At 38.6% G+C, this 27,336-nt stretch overlaps 1 protein-coding gene across 1 annotated transcript in view; it reads right to left on the bottom strand.

Moving 5' to 3' along the window:
- OPHN1 (oligophrenin 1) overlaps nucleotides 1-27,336 on the bottom strand; it is a 229,630-nt gene that overhangs the window by 124,557 nt on the left and 77,737 nt on the right. Inside the window, exons 3-5 of the mRNA XM_043459750.1 lie at nucleotides 9,055-9,139; nucleotides 3,691-3,749; nucleotides 2,436-2,541 (exon numbers count right to left, since the gene is read on the bottom strand). Coding sequence (XP_043315685.1) covers nucleotides 2,436-2,541; nucleotides 3,691-3,749; nucleotides 9,055-9,139 — 250 coding nt within the window. The remainder of the gene's footprint in view (nucleotides 1-2,435; nucleotides 2,542-3,690; nucleotides 3,750-9,054; nucleotides 9,140-27,336) is intronic.

Raw genomic sequence — 27,336 nt, 5'->3', positions numbered from 1 at the left:
GGTTCATTTACTGTTGAGGCCTAGCTTGAAGGATTTTGAGCATTACCTTCCTAGCATGTGAAATGAGTACTATTGTGCAGTAGCTTGAACATTCTTTGGCATTGCGTGTCTTTGGGATTGGAATGAAAACTTACCTTGTGGCCACCGCTAAGTATTCCAAATTTGCTGGCATATTGAGAACAGCACTTTAACAGTATCAACTTTTAGGACTTGATGTAGCTCAGATTGAATTCCATCACCTCCAGTAACTTTGCTTGTAGTAATGCTTCCTAAGGCCCACTTGAATTTACATTGCAGGATGTCTGGCTCTAGGAGTGATCACACCATTATGATTATCTGGGTCATTAAGATTTTTTTTTGTATAGTTCTGTGTATATTCTTGCCACCTGTTCTTAGTCCCTTCTGCTTCTGTTAAGTCCATACCACTTCTGTCATTTACTGTGCCCATCTCTGAATGAAATGTTCCCTTGGCATCTAATTTTCTTGAATAGATCTCTAGCCATTCCCATTCTACTGTTTTCCTCCACTTCTTTGCATTTTCACTTAAGAAGGCTTTCTTATCTTTCCTTGCTATTCTTTGGAACTCTGCATTCAGATAGGTATATCTTTTCTTTTCTCCTTTGCCTTTAGTTTCTCTTCTTTTCTCAGCTATTTGTGAGGCCTCCTCAGACAACCGTTTTGCTTTGTTGCATTTCTTTTTCTTGGGGATTGTTTTGGTCACCATCTCCTATACAATGTTACGAACCTCCATCCATAGTCCTTCAGGCACTCTGCCTATTAGATCCAATCCGTTGAATCTATTTCTCACTTGCACTGTATAATCATAAGAGACTTTATTTAGCTCATACCTGAATGGCCTAGTGGTTTGCCCTACTTTCTTCAATTTTAGTCTGAATTTTTCAATAAGGAGTTCATGATGTGAGCCACAGTTAGCTCCAGGTCTTGTTTTTGCTGACTGTATAGAGCTTCTCCATCTTCAGCTGCAAAGATTATAATCAATCTGATTTCAGTATTGACCATCTGATGATGTTCATGTGTAGTTGTCTCTTATGTTGTTGGAAGAGAGTGTTTGCTATAACCAGTGCAATCTCTTGGCAAAACTCATACTAATAATCTTACTGGGTGATGATTATAACTTTTTCATGGCTTTTATTGTTTTCAGAACATATTTTATTAACATGAATTAGTGGTTGTGTTGACAAGTTTGATGAAAGAACTGTTTTCTCTGTGTTAGTGTGTTATGAATTTGATATTTAGAATAATTTTTTTTTGCATTCCACTTTAGAGTTTGTAATATTTTCCTTTTGATTTAACTTTACTATTTGGATACATAAAATATTAATATGGCACAAAAGTCAAAAAGAGGTGGACTCAGAGGAGTCTAGCATTCATGCCCATCCCTTCCACTCTATTCACCACCTATCCCCTAGGTGTTTGAGATATTCTCCAACAATAAGTGACTACTTGTGTAAATAATGGTGTATTCAAACAATATGGCATTATACAGGAATGAAAAAGAATGAAGAAATATGAATGTTGTTTTTGAAGTGATTTCCTGATGCATTTTTATGAGTGTAGTGATAGGTTAATTTTGTTACATAGACTTGGAATGCATCACAATTTTTCTAAGCTTGTTGTCTAACTTTTTTACTTTTTAACACAGTAGGAGTGGCCTTAAGAGTGACCTGTCAATGGTTATCAAGAAAGCAAGTAGCAGAACTGATGCTGGAATCCAGGTTTGCTCACTCCTGGCTACAGTACTTTTTGCTGTTCCATATTGTTTCCTTAGAGCAGCCTTTTAAGAGTCAAGTAAATTTATCTGTATTCACAACATTGAACCCTCTGGTCAGGAAGCACCACAGTGGGACACACATGCCCCTTATATCCACCCATCTTAGAGCCTATCACCAGATCTATTCTGAAATGCTGCTATCTCTTCCTACCTGCCTTACCCAAGCAAAGAAGGTGACTATAATCATAACTCCCATGTCTTGAGAACTTCCTATTTCCCAGGCACTTTACCTGTGTTCATTCAAATCCACACAACAGTTTTAAGGGGCAGACAATACTACTCTTATTTTAAAGATGACCAAACAGAGGTTAAGAAAGGTTTTCCTAAGATTATAAAGCTAAATAAGGGGTAGAGTTGGTATTTGAAATCAGATTTATCTGACAGCAAAGCTCGTGCTTAACCCATTCTATCTGATATGAATGCCTAAACTGAGAAAAATCCTCAAATAAGATGCATGATGACCTGGCTAAGATACACACAAGGGTAAAGGCAAAGTCATGTTTCTCACCGAGCACTCAGATTGCCTAGGATGAAGCAATTGGGGGTTGGGACTTAATGAGCTTAAAGAAAGTTTATCTGTAGTGCTATCATGTGGTTCATTCTTCTAACAGGAACTCTTCCTGAAAACCTAGAAGTTACTTACTTGACCAAGTGTCTTATAAGAAGTTCCAGCATCTCTCGGTTCTTTTCTGGTAGCTTATATACCAGGGAGTGAATAGCTCCCAATCGATAATCCAGGTTGTCAGACTCTGAGAGAGAACAGAGAGATAGTTTTGCCTTCTGGGCAATTGGATTAAGCAAATTCTCATACACAGACACACATACACACACCCATGCATGTGCACATGCAGAGACAATCAGAGACACATAGAGAGTCTGAGAGATGAAAAGAGAGAGATATATAGACACAGGGGCAAAATGACAGAAAGAGACCAAAAAATAAAGACACTGAAGGGGGAAGAGAGAGACTGACTAAAAGGTAAAAACATTGATTAAAAACAAATAAATTGGTCTAGAAAGGAGAAGAATATAGAAGAGAGAAGAGAAAACAGAACGGAGAAGAGAAGACTGTATCAGAACAAGTCAGAATTCTAAATACAGCAGGTTGCTCTTAAAGTTCCACACATAAACTTCTAGCTGGAAACGCTTGCCCAGTAAATTTCCTTGTGGAACTGGGAGGTATGCTGCTGCCTCTGGGTTCCTATGAATATTACTGAGAGAGCTCGAGTAAAAATCAAGGCTCTCTTGCCTCAACAAATATTCATTATGAGGACAAATCCCTTGCATCTTTTTCCTCAATATCATACAAGGCACAATACAGAAGAGTCACATGGAGGTAGGGAGGGATACTCATACAGTTGCCTCAGCCAAAACTTTTAATGCTTCTTCAGCTGCCGACTTTTTGAGTGATTCTATATACCTTATTTCCTATGTACCCCTCCAGTCTCACCATTGGTCTCATAATCTAAACATTGTGAAGCTAGCACTAAAAAATTAAGAGTAATAATTCACAACACAATTGAAAAGCATTTGAAAGGGCAAAGTGTTGAAAAAAAGCTGAAACAATAACTGTAATGGAACCATTTTGCTGTTTCCTGGCAATGTGAGCCAATATGCTTGTTCTGATATAAGGCACAATCAATCAATCAAGTCCTCAGAACTGTTGCATCCCTCAAGTTAGCCAGTTTTCTCCAATTTACTCAACTAACACTGATTTATGAAAACTAATACAGCACTTGAGTTAGCAAGTAAGAATATTCTCATTTGACAGTGGACAAAACCTGTAAGTATATTTGTTTTTTCCCTTACTTTCCCTCAAGCAGTCTTCTAGGCTTATTTTTCTAATTATTAGTTAGAAGCCAGGAAAACACAATTAACTAAGTAACATAAATACTTACTGGCAGCAGAGACCAGCTCTTTGTGAAGTCTATAGGTCATGACAGGTTCAGAAAGATTCCTGAAATTAATGAAGACTGTAAGTTCTTTGGGGAGGGAGTAGTGAGGCCTTAGAATCTCAGTTCTGTGAGAAGCAAAGCTGAAGTTTCTGAGCTCACAGATTGACATGACTATATGCATTTTTTGTTCATCTGAAAATTTGTCAGAGGAATCCTCATTGCTCATAATTCAACAGAAGAAAGTATGAGCCGAGATCTCGAGCAGAGTCTCCAACTAGTTCCCCAAAGTGAAAAGAGGCACAACCCAGCCCTGCAAAATTACAAAGTGTACCCACTATGGTTGCTACTATGGAGTCCTTACAGTTTGTTAGTTCCTTAGTTTCCAAGTTCTTTTACATCTGTCCTGCCATTTGATCCCTCCAAAATTCCTGTGAAGAAGTAATTCAAATCCCTGTTTAATGGAGAAGGAAATTGAGGCTCAGATAGGTTTCTTTATTTAGTCAAAAAAATACTGGTTGAATGACTTCCCTAGTGATCCAGTGGTTAAAACTCTGTAATTCCACTTCAAGGGGCAAGAGTTTGACCCTTAGTTCCTTGGTTAAGGAACTAAGATCCTATATGCTGCGTGGTGTGGTCTAAATATATAGAGACCACCTACTTCTGACTGGCATTGTGCCAGGTATTGGGGATCCAGATGAATCAGATGTAATCTAAACTTTCAAGGAGCTAACAGTCTAGTTGGGGAGAGTACCATATACAAACTTTGCAATGTAAGGTAACAAGTATAATGATAAAAATGGGTAGTATGTGGCCCAGAAGAAGGAAGCAATCCACTAATAATAGTAATAATAGCAAACTCATCACTGTTCTAAGTGTTTAACATATATTTACTCATTTAATTCTCATGACAACCCTGTAAGGTAGATGCTAATATTATCTCCATTTTTTAGATAAGGAAACTGAGCTTCAGAAAAGTTAAATAGTTCATCCTAAGCCACATAGTTAGTAAGTGGCAGAAGTAAGCAGTCTGTCTCAAGTCCATGTTCTTTATCATTATGTTATACTGCTTGCCACTGCTCTTATTGTAGTAATATAGGCAAGAGATAATAAAAGCCTAAATGAAAATAGTGCCATTAGGGGTAGAAAGAAAAGGTGAGGAGAGTTATTTGAAAGACATTAAAGACAGCTCCTTCAACAGTTATAAGGGAGAGATTAATGTTGATGAGGGACAGAGTAATCTGGTTTGGGTACACAAAACCAGAGTAGTCTGGTTTGGGACTGAACATATTAGAAATTGATTCAGAGGGAAGTAGAGATGCTATGTCTGAGGGGTTTCTGGGATAGCCAAAGGCAGGTGTTTATTAGGAAGATGGATGAAGTGCTTTTCCAGATCTGAGAAGCAGGGCTTATTAGAACCATAAGAACAAATACCATGGCTCAAGGAGAGATGGCAAACTGGCAGCCAACAGTTACATGAGGTCTTTCAACATTTTTTTCCAGTCCAGAATAGTGTGTAAAAAAGAAATGGAACTGAATCAGTCATCATAACATGAAGAAAATTGAGTATTTCGCATACAAGATCAATATTGTCTGCCTCTATTGAAAAATGGAAAGATCTGTCTATATTGGGCTCCTATGGTTGTTTGTGGGAGTAAAGAATATTGCTGTTTATATATAAACAAAGGGATTGCCATGCAAGTTAAGGGTTTTATAGGCAACAAGTTTAATATGAAAGTAGTCCTTCAGTTATTTTCATGTCCTTGTTCCTGTGAATATTTATATTTTCCTCTCCTCTAATGTAGCAAAATGAGAAGAAAGCCCTGGGGAATACCACGTAGAAAGTCCATAAAAGGGACTTCGAAAAGTTATCAAAGAGGTGAGAGAAAATCCAAAAGTCATAGATTAGCAGAATCCAAAAGAAGAAAAACTTTCAAGGAGAGCTTGTTAACAGCTTCAAATGCTACAAAGAGATCAAATAAGGTAAAGGTTGACAATCATCCATTGTGTTTAGCATTGAGGGAATCACCGGTGACGTTGGCAAGAGCAGCTTCATAGCAGAGAGGGGGTGAGTCAGATTGCAGTGGGTTAAAAAGTAAACTTAGAGATTAAAAGTAAAGGTGGGAGTGTGTATTACTTCATACACCGGAGCTAGATTGGGAAGGGGTGAAATATCTCACTAGGCAATTTCTTCTAAGCTCCTGCCTCCTATTATCATCTGCACTGTTGATGATCTCCAATTTTTTAACTCAAGCCCAGAATTCTCTGAGTTACATGCCTATATATTTCCTATATATCAGATTGCCTACTTAAAATTATTGCGCTAGTTTCTACAAAGACACTTAGATTTGACATATCAAAAACCTAATTTGTCATCTCCCTCAAATGAGGTAATTTTTTTAAGGTTTCCCAAATCAGTAACTGTATGACCAACATTTGGTTGCATGGCTGGAAATGTGGAAATCATTCTTTTATCTCCCTCTTCTCCATCTTCATATCCAAGTTTATTCCCTAAATCTCTTGACTATGCTTATTTTTGTCTATTCCCAATGCTACTCCCTAGTCCCACAGAGCATCATCTCTTTCCAGGACCACAGCAATAGCTTGCTAATTGGTTTCCACCTCTTATTTTGCCTCTCTCTAATCTTATCTCTCTATATTTTTTCAAAATGCAAATATCATACAACCTCCTGCTTAAAATTTTTCAATATATTCCCATTGCTTTTAATATATAGTCATACTCCAATTCTAAAAATATCCTAAAAGGTCTTGAATGATCTGGCCCTACATATCTCTCCCTCCCTCTACACTCAATACTCCACATATACTGGTACACGTAGTTCCTTAAAAGGGTCTTCCTTGTGCTTCAAGGTCTTTGCATATGAAGTTATTTCTGTATGGAACTGCCTCCCCTTGCCAGTTGACTCCAAGTTATAATTCAAACTTCAGTTCAAAATGAAAATCAGAACAAATCAGGCTTTCTTATTATATGACTGCATAGCACTTTGCAGTTTTCCTTCAGAGCACTCATTACAGTTTATTATATTTGTATAATTGTTTTTTGTCTGTCCATTTCACTTTACTATAACTTTTTTTAAATGTTTTATTTATTTGTTTTTGGCTGTGTGGAGTCTTCATTGTTGTGTACGGGCTTTTCTGTAGTTGCAGAGTGGGGGCTACTCTTTACTGTCATATCCCTCAAATGTAGTTGCAGCACACAAACTTGTGCTGTGGCATATGGCATCTCCCCTGACTAGGGATTGAATCGGTGACCCTTGCATTGGCAGGCAGATCCTTAACCACTGGATCACCAGGGAAGTCCCAACTATAAACTTTTTAAGGTCATATCTACTCACAGCTGAATACCAACTGCCAGATATTATGCTAGGCACTGAGTAGGTACTCAGGAAATGTTTACTGAATGGTTTAGTGAATGGTGGTATAAATGAATGAATGAAACAAAACACAAGGTTAGAGAGATGTGCAATACTGGATCATATTTGTTCATGGGGTTCTCAAGACAAGAGTGCTGAAGTGGTTTGCCATCCTCCTCTCCAGCGGACCACATTTTGCCAGAACTCTCCACTATGACCCATCTGTCTTGGCTGGCCTTACATGGCATGGCTCATAATTTCACTTAGTTACACAAAGCTGTGATCCATGTGATCATTTTGGTTAGTTTTCTGTGGTTGTGGTCTTCTTATTTGTATGCTCAGAGGAAAGAATCCATTAAATGAGAAAGGTTAAAGATGCAGAAGAGAGAAGGGATAGTTTTTAGAGTAATTGTCTAGAAATGTTGGAGACAAGGGGTGAATTTAGGTGTCTAAAACACAGATGAAGCAAGTTCATTTTGAAGATACTGACACAATTAAAAAAAAAGAAATTGAAAAGGTGTTAACTGGCTAGTACATATTAAAGGTTCATAAGACTCTCAACAATAAATATCTCTTATTGGAGGTGCTGGCCATTCAAAGTTTCAGGTTCATCTTTCAAATGGGCTTCACTGCTTATTATGCAATGAGATGGGAAAGATAAAATGTGGGAGGGACTTACCCCACATAAATCTCTGAAAAAACTAACCCCTTTTAAGGAGGCTAGAGACACAGAGTCATTTACTTGCACTATTATCATCATCATGAGTCTCCTGAAAGTGTGCATAGCAGATTGCTCTGTCTTTACTAAATTACCCAAGCAACTCCAAGAAGGTCACAGCCTCTGGAATTTGGAGAATAGGGAAATAAGATGCTCTAATACCAGTGGCTTTACAAGTTAGAGATACTAATGTTCAAATAATATGAGCTGTGATCATGAATATTACTTAATGAGGGAGAAAGTATGTTGTATTTCTTCATCTGTAAAATAAGTATGGTAACACCTACTTCATAAGATTATTGTGAGAAAAAACAATGATATTGTCAACATAAGCAACTAGAACATTGCCTAACACAGAATAAACCCTCCAAGAACAGTGATTTTCTTTGTTGGCAAATGCAAGAGAAATACTCTTGGAAAGAACATTCATATTTACTTAAAGTTCTAAGATGATGCAATAACAGAAGGTCATTTAATAACAATATCTGGGACCCAATCTATTTGGATTAATGACATTTCTCATATCATAAATAGCTATCTTAATGACTAAAGAGTACAATAATTGAAAAGACATTTTAGCACATAAAGTATGGTGCATACTATGGGACATGGAAAACAGTAAGAAATAAGAGTTTAAAAAGTATATATGTCACAAATAATTTTATGCAATATAAAGTTATGCCAATAATAATTTGCATCCCCAAATTTTGCTCACGAGTTAATTTTTTTCTACTGCCATCACTTCATTAAGTTCTAACATTTTTTTTTCTTTTTCAGTTCTAACTTTTCTATATTCGTATTTTTTTGTTTTTTATTCACATTATTAAAAAAGACATACAAATACAAAATTATGATTGTGTAAATGCAATTTAATATTTCAAAATTATTATTATCCAACAATACAGGTTAACAACCTTGAATTTTCACAACTCCTGAGTTTGCTGGTGAGCCCATTGTGATATCACTCTATCTGTGCACAGAGGCAAAACTTCAATTATTTAAGGGCATGATTTTTAAATAATTGTTTTTAAAGCAAATTTTCTTCAGAAACCCACATTTCAATAATAATTCTATTATTTTGATGTTCCCCTTGCTTAAATTCCCAATTTTAAAAAAAGGTTCTTAACGCACATTTTTCTTTAACAAAAATTCCTATCATTCTTTTTTCTTTAGCAATTCTATCTAACCTCCAAAAATTGGGACTACAGTAACTCCATCTACATCCAGACAAATTTCATCAATTCTGAAAAGCAACGTTCCAAATCATATCAGACATACCTGAGGTAGAATTTCAAGGAGCTGGTGATTGTCTTAATGTCCCAGTCACTATTATGAAAATCAACATCTCCTGGGCATTTTGGATCTATTCAAAAAGAAAAAAAAATGAAAAAAGTTAATTTTTCACAAGATACTAGATTTTACCCCTTTAAAAGAAAAATACAGTACATTAATTAAAAGATAGTTACTCTAACCAGTTTTCACAAAATGAAAACTTTACAACAAACATGTCTTTTAGGTTTCAAAAAATTCCCTCGGATTCGATGCATGTTAAGCATGCAAGGAGCTTGGAAGTCAACTTTTTCATTCACACAAGAAGAAAAAAAAAATGGAACAACCTGAAAATCAACTCCTCTTAGCTCCATCAGAGAACTGAGGTCATAGGGCAAGCTGAAGAAACAGACAAGCAGACACAGAGAATCAAAACATATAGGGCAGAAGCCCAAGAGCAGAAAAGTCCTCAGGAACCAGTGCAGGGCTATGACAACCTAATCAATAATTGGCAAATTGCTAGAGGCTCAGTGTGAACAGGCTTGAGAGTTAAAAATTTTAAGCAGGCTCAGTCCTAGGGGATTCCCAAGCTTTTGGGAGTTTTACCTACAAGAGCCTTACTCACAGTGAAGATCTGAGAAAAATTCCATCATGTTACTGTAATTCTGAAAAGCCACGAAAATTAGCCATTTAAAAATATGCACAGAGCATTTCATTCCTCTTAATAAGGCCTACCCTCAAGAGAAACTATTTTACCAGAGCTTGACTGACCTGGGAAAGGGGAAATTCACAACTCCAGAACTAGAATGCCTCACTGTCTCTTCTAAGGGGGGAAACTGAAACACAACTGAACAATATTTGTGAAGATCATAAGCCAGAAACACAGGTTCACTAAAATACTGAGCATTCACCCGAAGGAAACCAGAATTGAAAGAGACACATACACCTTGATGTTCACTGAAGCACTATTTACAATACCCAGGACATGGAAGCAACCTAGATGTCCACTGGCAGATGAATGGATAAGTAAGTTGTGGTACATATACACAAAGGACCATTACTTGACCATTAAATGGAATGCATTTGAGTAAGTTCTAATGAGGTATATGAACCTGGAGCCTATCATACAGAGTGAAGTAAGTCAGAAAGAGAAACACCAATACAGTATATTAATGCATATATATGGAATTTAGAAAGATGGTAATGATGACCCTATATGCAAGACAGCAAAAGAGACACAGATGTAAAGAAGAGACTTTTGGACTCTGTGGGAGAAGGTGAGGTGAATAGCATTGAAACATGTATATTACCATATGTAAAATACATGACCAGTACAAGTACAATGCATGAGCAGGGCACCCAAAGACAGTGCTCTGAGACAACCCAGAGGGATAGGGTAGGATTGGAGGTGGGAGGGAAGTTCAGGATGGGGGTACATATGTATGCCTGTGGCCGATTCATATTGATATATGGCAAAAATCATCACAGTACTGTAAAGTAATTATCCTCCAATTAAAATAAATTAATTAATTAAAAAATAAAATAAAGTACTGAGACATGATTGTAGAATTATAGAATGCTACCTCCTCACAATCTACCACCACATCAACAGACTTCCTGGATAATAACACAGGAATGTGACTAAAAGAACTATTCTCAAAAATATTTAAGAAAACTCTGAGGAAAACAAAAGACAATCAATATAATAAAAAGAAGAACACCAGAGGTAAGTTGAGCTTCTGACATGTACAGTAAAAGCAAACAAAAAACAGAGACTAAACTCTAGTCAGATAAATAAAACCTCTCACTAAAACCTGTTTATCTCAGTTCCTTTTACCCATCATGTCTGGCTTGGAACGAAACTTGTTAGAAAACACTGAAAGACGAGGGCAGTCCTAAGATGGTGGAGGAATAGGACAGGGAGACCACTTTCTCCCCCACAAATTCATTGAAAGAACATTTGAACGCTGAGCAAATTCCAAAAAAAAACAACTTCTGAATGCTGGCAGAGGACACCCAGAAAGGCAACCCACTGTCTTCGAAAGGAGGTAGGACAAAACATAGAAGATAAAAAGAGAGACAAAAGAGTTAGGGACAGAGGTCCATCCTGGGGAGGGAGTCATAAAAGAGGAGAAGTTTCCAAACGCTAGGAAACCCTCTCACCGGTTGGTCTGTGGGCAGTTTTGGAATCTCAGAGGGCAACATAACTGGGAGGAAAAATAAATAAATAAATAAAACCCACAGATTACGTGCCCAATGGAAATTCCCAGTGGAGAAATAGCCCAGACACTTGCATTGGCCACCAGCAAGCAGGGGATGAACAGGGAGGCACGGGCTGCATTGCTTAGAGTAAGGACCAGACTGAATGCCCTGAGGGCAATCTGAGGGAGTTAATGTGAAACAGCAACCCAAACTGTGGGATAGCCAGAGAGAGAGAGAAAAGAAAGAGAAAGAGAGAGGGAGAGTGAGAGAACTTTCCCATGAAAAGCCCTAACATAAAGCACTGCCAGGCCCCCTCACAGAAAAAAGGACTGAGAGAATACCAGAGAAGAGCTAGCTGGAAGCGGGCTGGCCCATGCCCTGCCAGAGGCAGGTGGATGGCAGCCAGAGCTGGAAAGGGGCAAACTCAGTCCCAGAAATGGCATCCTCCACCAAACTGAGAGGCTCCCAGTGGCCAACCAAGTCTTCCTGGGATCCTGGATGGATGACATCTGCTCGAAGGATTGCAGCCAGAGATCAGCTCCCCAGAAGAGACACACAGCACACCTGAGGGTGCACCCAGGAAACCGAGCAGCTGGGACAGGGGAGGTGATAAGATGCACTGCACCTAAGGAGAGTGCTCTCACCAAGCACCTGGCCGCCTGAGCTGCTCGGACAGGGGAAGGGGACAAAACGAAGGTCCAACCAAGTCTGCACCTTTGCGGACTACCCAAGAACCTGAACCTGAGTGACTTAGACCTGGGAAATGCACGTAACCCAGGGCCCACATTAGATAGTTCCCCTGCAGAGTAACCTGGAGCCTAAGCAGTGTAGACTGGGAAAGCACACACACCTTGAGTGGGGGCAAACCCAGTGTGGCCGAGACACTGCAAGCACTCCCCACACATGCCAGTGATATTTGTTTGCAGGGTTCCTCCCTCCCCACAGCATGACTGAACAAGTGAGCCTAACTAAGTGACTACCTTCTCCCCCTTGTGCCAGGGCAGAAATTAGACACTGAAGAGACTTGCAAACAGAAGAAGTCAAAATAAACAGAGGGAACCGCTTTGGAAGTGACAGGTACAACAGATAAAAACCCTGTAATTAGCACTGACTACATTGGAAGGGGCCTATAGATCTTGAGAAGTATAAGCTGGAACAAGGAACTATCTTAAACTGAACAAACCCCACACTGCCTGCAACAGCTCCAGAGAAATTCCTAGATATATTTTTACTATTATCATTTAATTTTTTTATGTTTTTATTTTTAAGTCCTCTATTACTCCTTTAATTTTCATTTCTATAACCTACTATTACCTTGCAAAAAAGAGACTATGTATAAAGCAAACTTCATATCTATTTTTTATAATCTTTGTGATTTTGTTTTGTTTTGTTTTGTTTTTAATGTTGTATTTTTTACAGTCTAACCTCTATAATACATTTTTAATCTTTGCTTTTTGGTGTTTGTTATCAATTTTGTACCTTTAAGAATCCAATCTTCAGTACCCATTTTTACTTAGGAGTATGATTACTGGCTTGATTGCCCTCTCCCCCTTTTGACTCTCCTTTTTCTCCCCTAGGTCACCTCTATCTCCACCCTCCCCCTTCTCTTCACTACCCAACTCTGTGAATCTCTTTCGGTATTCTGGACTGTGGAGAACACTTAGAGAACTGATTACTGGCTAGGTCTGTCTCTCTCTTTTTGATACCCCCTCTTCTGAAAGATATGGGAATACCAGATCACCTTTCCTGCCTCTTGAGAAACCTGTATGCAGGTCAGGAAGCAACAGTTAGAACTGAATATGGAACAACAGACTGATCCCAAATAGGAAAAGGAGTAATCAAAGCTCTATATTGTCACCCTGCTTACTTAACTTATATGCAGAGTACATCATGAGAAACAATAGGCTGGATGAAGCACAAGCTAGAATCAAGATTGCTGGGAGAAATATCAATAATCTCGGATATGCAGATGACGCCACCCTTATGGTAGAAAGTGAAGAAGAGCTAAAGAACATCTTGATGATTTTATTTTTCTGGGCTCCAAAATCACTGCAGATGATGACTGCAGCCATGAAATTAAAGGACGCTTACTCCCTGGAAGGAAAGCTATGACCAACCTAGACAGCATATTAAAACGCAGAGACATTACTTTGTCAACAAAGGTCCATCTAGTCAAGGCTATGGGTTTTCCAGTAGTCATGTATGGATGCGAGAGTTGGACTATAAAGAAAACTTAGTGCCGAAGAACTGATGTTTTTGAACTGTGGTGTTGGAGAAGACTCTTGAGAGTCCCTTGGACTGCAAGGAGATCCAACCAGTCCATCCTAAAGGAAATCAGTCCTGGGTGTTCATGGGAAGGACTGATGTTGTAGCTGAATCTCCCATACTTTGGCCACCTGATGGGAAGAGCTGACTCATTGGAAAAGACCCTGATGCTGGGAAAGATTGAGGGCGGGAGGAGAAGGGGACGACAGAGGATGAGATGGTTGGATGGCATCACTAACTCAATGGACATGGGTTTGGGTGGATTCTGGGAGTTGGTGATGGACAGGGAGGCCTGACATGCTGCAGTTCATGGGGTCGCAAAGAGTCAGACACAACTGAGTGACTGAACTGACTTCTCCTCTTGGTCACCTCTATCTCCTTCCTCCCTCTTCTCTTCTCTATGTAACTCTGTGAACATCTCTGGGTGTTCCAGGCTGTGCAGAGCACATAGGGGTTTGATTACTGGCTAGACTGCTCTCTCCTCTTTTGATTTCCCCTCTTCTCTGCCTTGTCACCTCTACCTCCCTTCTCCCACTTCTCCTCTACATGTAACTCAGTGAACCTTTCTGGGTGTCCCTCACTGTGGAGAATCTTTTCTCCATTAACTTATATGTTTTATTATCAGTGCTGTATAGATGGAGAAGTCTTGAGGCTATGGTAAGAATAAGACTGAAAACCAGAGGAAGGAGGCTTAAGTCCAAAACCTGAGAACACCAGAGAACTCCTGACTCCAGGGAACATTAATTAATAAGAGCTCATCCAAAAGCCTCCATATCTACACTGAAACCAAGCACCATCCAAGATCCAACAAGTCCCAGAGCAAGACATACCATACAAATTCTCCAGCAACTCAGGAACATAGCCCTGAGCTTCAACATACAGGTTGCCCAAAGTCACACCAAACCCACAGATATCTCAAAACTCACTACTGGACACTTCACTGCACTCCAGAGAGAAGAAATCCAGCTCCACCCACTAGAACACTGATGCAAGCTTCCCTATCCAGGAAAGTTTGACAAGCTACTCGTCCAACCACACCCACAGGGAGGACCCTCCACAATAAAGAGGAACCACAAACTGCCAGAATACAGAAAGACCACCCCAAACACAGCAATCTAAACAAGATGAAAAGGCAGAGAAATACTCAGCAGGTAAAGGAACATGATAAATGCCTACCAAACCAAATAAAAGAGGAGGAGATAGAGAGTCTACCTGAAAAGAATTCAGAATAATGATAGTAAAAATGATCTGAAATCTTGAAAACAAAATGGAGGTCCAGATAACTGGCCTGGAGACGAGGATTGAGAAGATGAAAGAAATGTTTAACAAGGACATTTAATACACTGTCTAGGTCTGTCTTAGCTTTCCTTCCAAGGAGCAATTGTCTTTCAATCTCATGGCTGCAGTCATTGTCCACAGTGACTTTGGAGCCCAAGAAAAGAAAACCTTTCACTGCTTCCAGGGTCAGGATGGGGAACACATGTACACCCATGGCTGATTCATGTCCATGTACGGCAAAACCCACTACAATATTTTAAAGTAATTAGCCTACAATTAAAAAAATAAATTAAAAAAATAAAAGCTAAAAAAAAAAAAACAGTAAAAGACAAAAAAAAAAAAAAACTTAAGAAACACAGAAAACATCAGAATCAGATATGGTAGACACTTTAGAATTATCAAACTGGGAATTTAAATAACTATGATTAGTACACTAAGGATCGTAACGAATAAAGTGGATAACATAAAACAATTAATTGGATTAATATAAGTGGAGAGATAGAAACTTTAAGAAAGAATCAAAAGGAAATTTTAGAAATCAAAAACACCATAGCAGAAATGAAGAATGTCATTGATGGACACGGTTGAGAAAATAATCAGTGAACGTGAAGAAATGTCAGTAGGAACTTCCGAAATTAAAAGTGATAGAGAAAGATATACCACACTAACATTAATCAATTAAAACAAACAAACTGAGGTAGCTCCATTCATTTCAAATAAAGCAGATTAAGGAAAATTATCAGGGATAAAAAGGGTCATTAAACAGAAGGATTAATTCTCCAAGAATACGTGTGTGTATATATATAAAGTAGCCCAGTTGTGTCCAATTCTTTGTGACCCCAAGGACAGTAGCCTGCCAACCTCCTCTATCCATGGGATTTTCCAGGCAAGAATACTGAATTGGGGAGCCATTTCCTTTTCCAGGGGATCTTTCTGACCCAGGAATTGAACCTGCATCTCTTACGTCTCCTGTATAGGCAGACGGGTTCTTTACCACTGCACCACCTGGGAAGGAGACCCAAGTTTGATCCCTGGATCAGGAAGATCCACTGGGGAAGGAAATGGCACTACACTCTAATATTCTTGCCTGGGAAATCAGGTGGATAGAGAAGCCTGGCAGACTATAGTCCATGGGGTACAAAAGAGTCAGACATGACTTAGCGACTAAACAAAAACAAAACTATATATATATATATGTGTATATATATATACACACAACTATAAATAAACATATATATATTATATACATATATATTCACATACACAACAAGGATATATCCAACAAGGATAATATATATCTATTATATAATATTTTTATATTCAAAATATAAAAAGAAATCATACATTTGACTTTATTTTTTCATTTTTATTTTTTTTTATTTAAAAAATTTTTTTTTGGGTTTTGTCATACATTGACATGAACCAGCCATGGAGTTACATGTATTCCCTATCCTGATCCCCCCTCCCACCTCCCTCTCCACCCGATTCCTCTGGGTCTTCCCAGTGCACCAGGCCCGAGCACTTGTCTCATGCATCCCACCTGGGCTGGTGATCTGTTTCACTATAGATAATATACATGCTGCTCTCTCGAAACATCCCACCCTCGCCTTCTCCCACAGAGTCCAAAAGTCTGTTCTGTATTTCTGTGTCTCTTTTTCTGTTTTGCATAGAGGGTTATCATTACCATCTTTCTAAATTCCATATATATGTGTTAGTATGCTGTAATGGTCTTTATCTTTCTGGCTTACTTCACTCTGTATAATGGGCTCCAGTTTCATCCATCTCATTAGAACTGATTCAAATGAATTCTTTTTAACGGCTGAGTAATATTCCATGGTATAAATGTACCACAGCTTCTTTATCCATTCGTCTGCTGATGGGCATCTAGGTTGCTTCCACGTCCTGGCTATTATAAACAGTGCTGCGATGAACATTCAGATCTGGTTTCCTCAGTGTGTATGCCCAGAAGTGGGATTGCTGGGTCATATGGCAGTTCTATTTCCAGTTTTTTAAGAAATCTCCACACTGTTCTCCATAGCGGCTGTACTAGTTTGCATTCCCACCAACAGTGTAAGAGGGTTCCTTTTTCTCCACACTCTCTCCAGCATTTATTGCTTGTAGACTTTTGGATGGCAGCCATCCTGACTGGCGTGTAATGGTACCTCACTGTGGTTTTGATTTGCATTTCTCTGATAATGAGTGATGTTGAGCATCTTTTCATGTGTTTGTTAGCCATCTGTATGTCTTCTTTGGAGAAATGTCTGTTTAGTTCTTTGGCCCATTTTTTGATTGGGTCATTTATTTTTCTAGAATTGAGCTGCAGGAGTTGCTTGTATATTTTTGAGATTAATCCTTTGTCTGTTTCTTCATTTGCTATTATTTTCTCCCAATCTGAGGGCTGTCTTTTCACCTTACTTATAGTTTCCTTTGTTGTGCAAAAGCTTTTATGTTTCATTAGGCCCCATTTGTTTATTTTTGCTTTTATTTCCAATATTCTGGGAGGTGGGTCATAGAGGATCCTGCTGTGATTTATGTCGGAGAGTGTTTTGCCTATGTAAGAAATCATACATTTGACTTTAAAAAGATCAACAACTCAATTTAAAAAATGACAGAGGACATGAATAGAGATTTTTCCAAAGAAGATATACAGATAGTCACAGGCACATGAAAAGATGTTCAACATCACTGATCATTAGGGAAATGTAACTCAAACGAGCTACAATGAGCTAACACCACACATCCGTCAGAATGGCTATTACCAAAAAGACAAGAAATAACAAGTGTTGGTGAAGACATGGAGTAAAGAACCCTCATTAACTGTTGGTAAGAATCTATACTAGTGTAGGCTCTAGAAAACAATATGGAGATCCCCTAAAAAATCGAAAAACTACCTTACAATCCAGAAATTCCACTCTGAATATTTATGTGAAAAAAATGAAAATACTAATTCAAAAAAAATATATGGATCATATGTGCAGCTTTATCTACAATAGCCAAGATATGGAGGTTCAACCTAAGTGTCTATAGATAGATGCATGGATAAAGAATAAGTGGTATAGATACACAGTGAAATACTACTTAGCCATGAAAGAATGAAGTCTTCCTATTTGTCACAACTTGGATGGACCTAGAGGGTATTATGTTAAGCGATATAAGTAAGACAAAGAAACACAAATACCATATGATTTCACTTATATGTGGAATAAAAAAAATGCAACAATATAACCAAACAAAGAGGTCATTTATCGATGGAGTAGTAGTTGAGGGGAGGAGAGAAATAGGTAAGGGAGATTAAACTGCCAGATACATTATGAAATGTATAGTATGGGAAATATAGTTAATAATTATATAATATCTTTGTAAGCTGACAGATGAAAACTATACTTATCTGGTGATCACTTTGAAATGTAAAGAAATATCGAATTACTATTTTGTGTACCAGGAACTAATACAGTGTTGTAGGTCAACTGTACTTCAAAAACACACAAATTCAGAGAAAAAGAGATCAGCCTTATGGTCACCAGAGACAGGGCATGGAGGAAAGGGGGAACTAGATGAAGGTGGTCAAAGCTATAAACATCTAGTTAGAAGATCGATAAGTACTCGATATGTAATTTACAACATGACAAAGATAATTAACTCTGCTGTATGTTATATATGAAAGTTAAGAGAGTAAATTTTATTTTCTACTTCTTTTACGCTGTATTTAAATGAGACTATGAATTTTTACTAACCTTATTGTGGTAATCATTTCATGATATAAGTAAGTCAAATCAGGCTTCCCAGGTGGCGCAAGTGGTAAAGAACCTGCCTGCCAATGCAGGAGACATGAGAGATGCAAGTTCATTCCCTGGGTTAAGAAGAGCCCCCGGAGGAAGCCATGGCAACCTATTCTAGTATGCTTGTAAGGAGAATCCCATGGATACAGAAGCTTGGCAGGCTACACTCCATGGGGTTGCAAAAGAGTGGGACATGACTGAAGTGACCGAGTATGTAAGTTAAATCATTATTCTGTATACCTTAAACTTCATTTCAGTCGTTCAGTCATGTCAGACTCTTTGTGCCCCATGGACTGCAGCACGCCAGCTTTCCTGTCCATCACCAACTCCCAGAGCTTGCTCAAACTCATGTCCATTGAGTCAGTGATGCCATTCAACCATCTCATCCTCTGTTGTCCTCTTCTCCTGCCTTCAGTCTTTCCCAATATCAGGGTTTTTTCCAATGAGTCAGTTTTTCACATTAGGTGGCCAAAGTATTGGAGTTACAGCTTCAGCATCAGTCCTTCCAATGAATATTCAAGACTGATTTCTTTTAGGATTGACTGATTTGATCTCCTTGCTGTCCAAGTGACTCTCAAGAACCTTCTCCAATACCACAGTTCAAAAACATCAATTCCTCAGCACTCAGGTTTTTTTATGGTCCAATTCTCACATCCATACATGACTACTGGGAAAACCATAGCTTTAACTAGATGGACCTTTGTCAGTAATGTCTTGCCATTTAATATGCTATCTAGGTTTGCAATAGATTTTCTTCCAAGGAGCAAGCATCTCTTAATTTCATGGCTACAGTCACCATCTGCAGTGATTTTACCCAAGAAAATAGTTTCTCACTGTTTCCATTGCTCCCCCATCTACTTACTATGAAGTGATAGGACTGGATGCCATGATCTCTGTTCTTTGAACGCTGAGTTTTAAGCCAGGTTTTTCACTCTCTTCTTTCACTTTCACCAACAGGTTCTTTAGTTCCTCTTCGCTTTCTTCCATAAGAGTGGTGTCATCTGCATATCTGAGCTTACTGATATTTCTCCCGGCAATCTTGATTCAAGCTTGTGCTTCATACAGTATGGCATGTCACATGATGTACTCTGCATATAAGTTAAATAAGCAAGGCGACAGCATACAGACTTGACGTACTTCTTTCCCAACTTTGAACTAGTCTGTTGTTCCATGTCCAGTTCTAACTGTTGCTTATTGACATGCATACAGATTTATCAGGAAGCAGGTAAGGTGGTCTGATATTCCCATCTGTTTAGAATTTTCCACAGTTTCTTTTTTTTTTAAATTAATTAATTTATTTATTTTTTCAGTGGGTTTTGTCATACATTAACACGAACCAGCAACAGATTTCTTGTGATACACAAAGTCAAAGGATTTGGCGTTGTCAATGAAGCAGAAGTAGATGTTTTTCTGGAATTCTCTTATTTTTTCTATGATCCAACAGATGTTGGCAACTTGATCTCTGCTTCCTCTGCCTTTTCTAAATCCAGCCTGAACTGATTAAGTTATCAGTTAATGTACTGTTGAAGCCTAACCTGGAGATTTTTGATCATTACGTTACTAGCGTATGAGATGAAGCTTGAACATTTTTTGGCATTGCCTTTCCTTAGAATTGGAATGAAAACTGACCTTTTCCAATCCTGTGGTCACTGCTGAGTTTTCTAAATTTGCTGGCATTTTCAGTACAGCACTTTCACAGCTTCATCTTTTAGGATTTGAAATAGGTCAGCTGGAATTTTATCACCTCCACTAGCTTTGTTAGTAGTAATGCTTTCTAATGTAAATTGACTTCACATTCCAGTATATCAGGCTCTGGGTGAGTGACCACACCTTCACGGTTATCTGGGTCATTAAGATTTTTTTGTATAGTTCTTCTGTGTATTCTTGCCACTTTTTCTAAATATCTTCTCCTTCTGTTAGGTCCATACCATTTTTGTCTTTTATTGTGCCCATCTTTGCATGAAATATTCCCTTGATATCTCCAATTTTCTTGAAGAAACCTCTTGCCTTTCCCATTCTATTGTTTTCCTCTATTTCTTTCCATTGATCCCTGTGGAAGGCTTTCTTATCTCCCCTTGCTATTCCTTGGAACTCTGTATTCAGTTAGGTATATCTTTCCTTTTCTCCTCTGTCTTTTGCTTATCTTCTTTTCTCAGATAATTGTAAGGCCTCCTCAGACAACCATTTGTCTTTTTACATTTCTTCTTCTTGGGGATTTTTTTTTTCATTTATTTTTATTAGTTGGAGGCTAATTACTTTACAATATCACCACCTCCTGTAAAATGATATGAACTTCTGTCCATAGTTCTTCAGGCACTCTGTCAATCAGATCTAATCCCTTGAATCTATTTGTCACTTCCACTGTATAATCATAAGGGATTTGATTTAGATCACACTTGAATGGCCTAGTGGTTTTCCCTACTTTCTTCAATTTATGTCTGAATTTTCAAAAAGGAGTTCATGATCTGAGCCACAGGCAGCTCCTGGTCTTGATTTTGCTGACTCTATAGAGCTCTTCCATCTTCAGCTGCAAAGAATATGATCAGTCTGATTTCTGTATTGGCCATCTGGTTTTGTCCATGTGTAGAGTTGTCTCTGTGTTGTTGGAAGAGGGTGTTTGCTATGACCAGTGCATCCTCTTGGCAAGACTCTCTTAGCCTTTGCCCCGCTTCATTTTTTACTCCAAGGCCAAAGTTGCCTGTTACTCCAGGTATCTCTTGACTTCCTACTTTTGCATTCCAGTCCCCTATGATGAAAAGGACACCTTTTTTTGATGTTAGTTATAGAAGTTCTTATAGATCTTCATTGAACAATTCAGCTTCAGTTTTTTCAGCGTTAGTGGTTGGTGGATAGACTTGGATTATGTGATATTGAATGGCTTGTCTTGGAAATGAACAGAGATCATTCTGTCATTTTTGAGATTGCACCCAAGTACTGCATTTTGGACTCTTGTTTACTATGAGGGCTACTCCGCTTCTTCTAAGGGATTCTTGCCAACAGTAGTAGATATAATGGTCATCTGAATTAAATTCACCCATTCTGGTCCAGTTTATTTCATGGATTCCTAAAATGTGGATATTCACTCTTGTCATCTCTATTTGACCACTTCCAATTTACCTTGATTCATGGACCTAACATTCCAGGTTCTTATACAATACTGTTGTTTTCAGCATTGGACTTTACTTCCATCAACAGTCACATCCACAAACTGGGCATTGTTTTCACTTTGTCTCAGCCTCTTCATTCTTTCTGGAGCTATTTCTCCTCTGTTCTCCAGCAGAATATTGCACACCTACCGACCTGGGGAGTTCATCTTTCAGTGTCATCTTTTTGTCTTTTTATACTGTTCATGGGGTTCTCAAGGTAAGAATGCTGAAGTAGTTTGCCATTCCTTTCTCCAGTGGACCACGTTTTGTCAGAACTCTCCACCATGACCCCTCCATCTTGGGTGACCCTACATGGCATGGCTCATAGTTTCATTGAGTTAGACAAGGCTGTGATCCAAGTGATCAGTTGGGTCAGTTTTCTGTAACTGTGGTTTCCATTTTGTTTGCCCTCTGATGGGTAAGGATAAGAGGTTTGTGGAAACTTCCTTATGGGAGAGGCTGGCTGTGGGGGAATATTGGTCTTGCTCTGATCCAATATTCTGTTGATGTGTGGGGCTGTGTTCCCTCCCTATAGTTTGGCCTCAGGCCCAATTACCGTAGGGGTAGTGGTGTTAATCTCGACCTCCTTCAAAAGGACTTATGCCAGGACCGTTGTATTCAGTGTCTCTGACTCCATGGCAGGCCATGTTGACCCACATCTCTGTTGGAGATTCCTGGACACTCACAGGCAAGTCTGGCTCAGTCTGTTGTGGAGTCGCTGCTACTTTCTCCTGGGTCCTGGTGCATACAAGGTTTTGTTTGAGCCCTCCAAGAGTCTGTTCCTCCAGTCCTGTGCAAGTTCTGTAATCAAGTTGCACTGGCCTTTAAAGTCAAATTCCCTGGGGGTTCTCAGCCCCTTTGCTGGATCCCCAGGTTGGGAAATCTATTGTGGGCCCTAGAACTTTTGCAACAGTGCATGAATTTCTTTGGTATAATTGCTCTCCAGTTTGTGGGTTATCTGCTCAGTGGTGCTATGGTGGCGCTCACATGCTGTGCCTCCCAGGTCTGCTGCAGCCAGAGCCCCTGTCCCCACAGAAGGCCCCTGCTCACCCATAACTCTGCAGGAGACACTCAAACACTCAAAGTCAATTATATCTCAATAAAAATGGAAGGAAAAATAGTTATTTTGAATTGAGATATTATTTACATATGAAATAGACACCATATTTTAAACAATTAGTACAAATTATAATGCAAACTGCCTCATTAATAATTTATTATATTACATATTCAGTTCAGTTCAGTCGCTCAGTCGTGTCCGACTTTTTGCGACCCCATGAGTAGCTGAGGCATTCAACTTAGACATTCTTAAAATCATAGACTTTTAGATGGTTAAATAAAAGTTTATGATTTTAAAAATGTCTAAGTTGAATGCCTCAGCTACATATCATCTAAATCAGATATGGGTAAGATAATTCATCCTGAGGCAATGTGCTCCCCAGCTGGCAACCTGTGAAAACAATTTAGGTGCTTCCAAAACAGAAATATGGGACAGGCATAGAACAAACACTCTCACTCTAAAAGACAGAAATAGAAAAATTGAAAGGGGGTACTAGTATTGATCAAGTCCCAAATCTTAAGGCCAGTTTGAGTGGGGATCCTGCCTTCTAGACATATTTGGTAGTGGTCAGGTCCCCAAAGCTTTGGACAGCCTTGCTCCCATGGTTTGGTTGGCACAGCCTATTCAGCAGCTCTCTTGGGTTAGAGTTCAGGGCAGGTGACTCTCAAAGGCTGGACCTGCATATATGTGGTTTTCCAAGACTGGGGTAATGGAGGCAGCCCCACCCCCACAGCACCACTGGGCACTGGACCAGTGGGGGAAATCTGTGGTGGCCATGCCTTCACAATAGCCCCTTGTCTCCATCTACTAACATGCATGTGGAAGTAGTCATATCTCCACAGCTCTTGCACTCTGCATGCTGGCACTTGCATTGGTGCCCACAAAGTTTAGTGCCTGTGCCCTCCAGAGGGGCAACCACTTCAAGCCTGTGTCTATGCTTCTCCTGATATAATCCTTTTCTCTCAGAAGGGTGTCTGGCATATAGTAGGTAAGCTTCATTCTTTTGCACTAAGTAAAGGCAAAAAATTCCTGGCTACAGAATCAGCACTTCAATTGCTTGAATGAAAATATCTTCCTGTATAAATTGGTAACTGGTCTATTCCGAAGCTTACTGCAGCTTTATTCATGTAAAATCTTGGCCCTGTCCAAGACCTGTCCATTCTCAGTGAAAGTAAAGTGACCACCAATTTAGCCATGTGTCCTATTCAGGCTCCTTAATTTTCATAAGAATCTATCAATCCCAATTTCAGCTCATTTGATTGTAAAGCATGTGCATCTGCATGTAACTGACATGGTTATGATTTCTGCATTCTAATTACTTCTCAGAGAATGACAATTTCAGCTTTATATCAGCTAATTTTTATAAATAACTTTGTGACAAGGTAGTATTTACAGAGAATTATTAGAGAAACATGCAGTCAAGATACTCAAGTGACTGAAATTTTCCTTTCTATCCAAACTACCCTCTGAATCTGTGGTTAACCACAGCAGCGATGGTTGGAGTAATTATTCTCTTTTCTACTCATTTGGACCTGAAATTTTTGAGCAAGAATTTAAACCAATAACGTACAAATTCAAATTTGACTCCTCCATGTCTATAATGCAATCAAAGCAACAAACTGAAAAGTTATTAGATCTAGCAAAAGCCAATGTAGTTCAAAAGAAGGGAGACACCACTGTGAAAAATCAGAATACAAGGATTCCTCTGAAAAAAAAATATTATAAGAAATAGAAAGTTTTAAAATTTCGGTGATAAGTTGTCAATATGATGAAAGGTGACTTCAATAAAACTCAAATACTAATGAAGATAAAAATTATTCTTAGCCTAGGGATAGAAGATAAATAAAGATTTACAATGATGTGCTGGTAAATGTTTAATGACCGAGTTGCCTGGGGAAGGAGGTGAGCCTTGATTTGCAACATATATCAACTTCTGTGGTGTGGGGCCAATTCCAAGTTACCACGTAATTTCAATAAACTTGAGAAATAATGTGCACAATCAGGTCTCATGAGCCAGTATGTGCTCATCCAGTACACCACTGAATCTGTCTCGAATGATCAGTGGATATCACAGTTAAAGCTTAAGGTCAGAAGCCAGAAAGGAATCCTTCTTTGTTGTTGTTCAGTCACTAAATCATGTCTAACTCTTTGCAATCCCATAGGCTGTAGCATGCCAGGTCTCCCTCTCCCTTTCCCAGAGTTCACTCAAGTTCATATCCATTGAAACAGCGATGCCATCCAACCATCTCAACCTTCTTTTATCATTACTACTTATCATTGGATCAGAGTGTTTTGAACAATGATTCTCAAATCTAGCTTCTAGAAATTTCTCGAGAAGCTTTTAAAAAAAGAATGCCCAGGTTCCATTCTATGTAAATTAATCAGAAACTCAGAAGGTGAGTCTTGGTTGTTTCCTAAAGTCTCCAGATGATTTTAATGAATGGCAAAGAGAGTGAATATCTAGGATGTGTAACGTAATTAAATAAGAAAGGGAACTTAAAGCTGTTGGAAAGGAGACAGAGTAACATTTATTTATCTGAGATATAAGTTTCTCTCTGAAAAACCCAAGATAAACAATAAAGAAAAGTTGTTAAAATTCACAGGAAACCTTCTTAAAATCCCTGGTCAGAAAGTAAAGATATGAAAATTATAAGCATCTTAAATACTAGCAGTAATCAATTCAAAAGTTTATTAGGAAAAATGGCACACTGTACATGTATGTGTGTTATTTATACAATCAAGCCTAGGAATAAATATGCATATACATTTAGGACTTATCTAGATAAAAGTCCAAAATATAAAAAGAAAACTGCATAAATGAAAACAAATACTGTGATTTTGGACATACAGACTAAATATTGAAAAGTTATCAACTTGACTCCAATTAAGTTTGAGATTTAACATGATTCAAATAAAAATGTCAAAAAGCTTCTGTTTTCTGGAACATGATAAAAAGTTTATGTGGGACAATCAGTGGGCAAAAATGGCTAAAACATTTTTTCAAAGAATAATATGTAAAGAGAATTTGTGCTACTTGATAAGAAAATGATTAATGATGCTCCAACAGTAACAAGGTCATACTAGTACAAGAATAAGTGGAAAAAGTGAAGAGCTCATGAAAAGATCATCATGTAAATAAAAGAATTTAATACACAGTAAGTTCAGTCACTCAGTCGTGTCCGACTCTGTGACCCCATGGACTTCAGCATTTCAGGTTTCCCTGCCCAACACCAACTCCCAGAGCCTACTCAAATCCATGTCCATTACTTCAGTAATGCCATCCAAGCATCTCATCCTCTATCGTCCCCTTCTCCTCCCACCTTCAATAATACACAATAAAACATTATAAATTATTGAATAAAGAAGACATGTTCAATAAATGGAGCATAGAAAATTAACAATTTGGAAAAAAAATTAAGTTAGATTCCTATTTTACAATCAAACAATATAGTTAATTTCCAATTAACAGAAGACTGAAAATGTAAAAAAAAAATATAACTATTCAATTCACAGAAAACACAAACAGATTTTTACAGGTTCTTGGTTTTGGAATGGCATTCTGAGTATGTCTCACTCCCCTCCTGCTATTGCAGAACCCCTTACCCTGTTTCAGGTGCTTCCCTGGTGGCTCAGAGGGTAAAGCATCTGCCTGCAATGCAGGAGACCTAGGTTTGATCCCTGGGTGGGGAAGATCCCCGGGAGAAGGAAATGGCAACCCACTCCAGTATTCTTGCCTGGAAAACCCCATGGATGGAGAAGCCTGAAAGACTACAGTTCATGGGGTCACAAAGAATTGGACATGACTGAGTGACTTCACTTGACTCTGAGTATGTTAGAAAATTAAGTTTTGTATGCACCCTGGAGCATGTCATGAATATACTGCAAAGTTGGCAAGGTCTAGAAATTGACACAGAAATGACCACTTGAGAGATATAATGGGGTCATGATTTGATGAAGAACTTTTACTAAAACTATGCATCCCCAAAATGAGCCTATAGTCAAGTGAAAAACTGCATCAGAGTCATTTGGGAAGCTTTGTGAAATACAGATTCCTGTATCTCAAGACAAGAGATTTTTTTCATCAGGTCAAGGATTAAGCCTGGAAGGTTTTGTTTTGATTTTTAATAACAACTTCTCACATGTGATTCTAGGATGAGCCTGTTTTCCTATTGTGTAATATGATAGACAGGGCTTCCCTGGTGGCTCAGCAGTAAATAATCTGCCTCTCAATATAGGAGACATGGGTTCAATCCCTGAGTTGGGAAGATCCCCTGGAGAAGGAAACAGCAACCCACTCTAGTATTCTTGCCTGGGAAATCCCATGGACAGAGGAGCCTGGTGAGCTACAGTCCATGGGGTCAAAAACAGTCAGACACAACAATGACTAAACAACAACAAAAGCAACAACAATATGAAAGATAATAAGATTGGGAGTATAAATAATCATATCTTGGTCAAAGTTCTAAAATCCACTCCAAATGAGGGCATAATCATTTTTCCCCTCACATTTAGAGGTAAAAATCCCCAAACAAAAACACACCCCCCCAAAATAACAAGAAGG

This window comes from Cervus canadensis, chromosome X (assembly GCF_019320065.1).
Source record: "Cervus canadensis isolate Bull #8, Minnesota chromosome X, ASM1932006v1, whole genome shotgun sequence".
In the NCBI taxonomy this organism is placed as follows: domain Eukaryota; kingdom Metazoa; phylum Chordata; class Mammalia; order Artiodactyla; family Cervidae; genus Cervus; species Cervus canadensis.
This window is presented reverse-complemented; position numbering and strand designations above follow the sequence as displayed.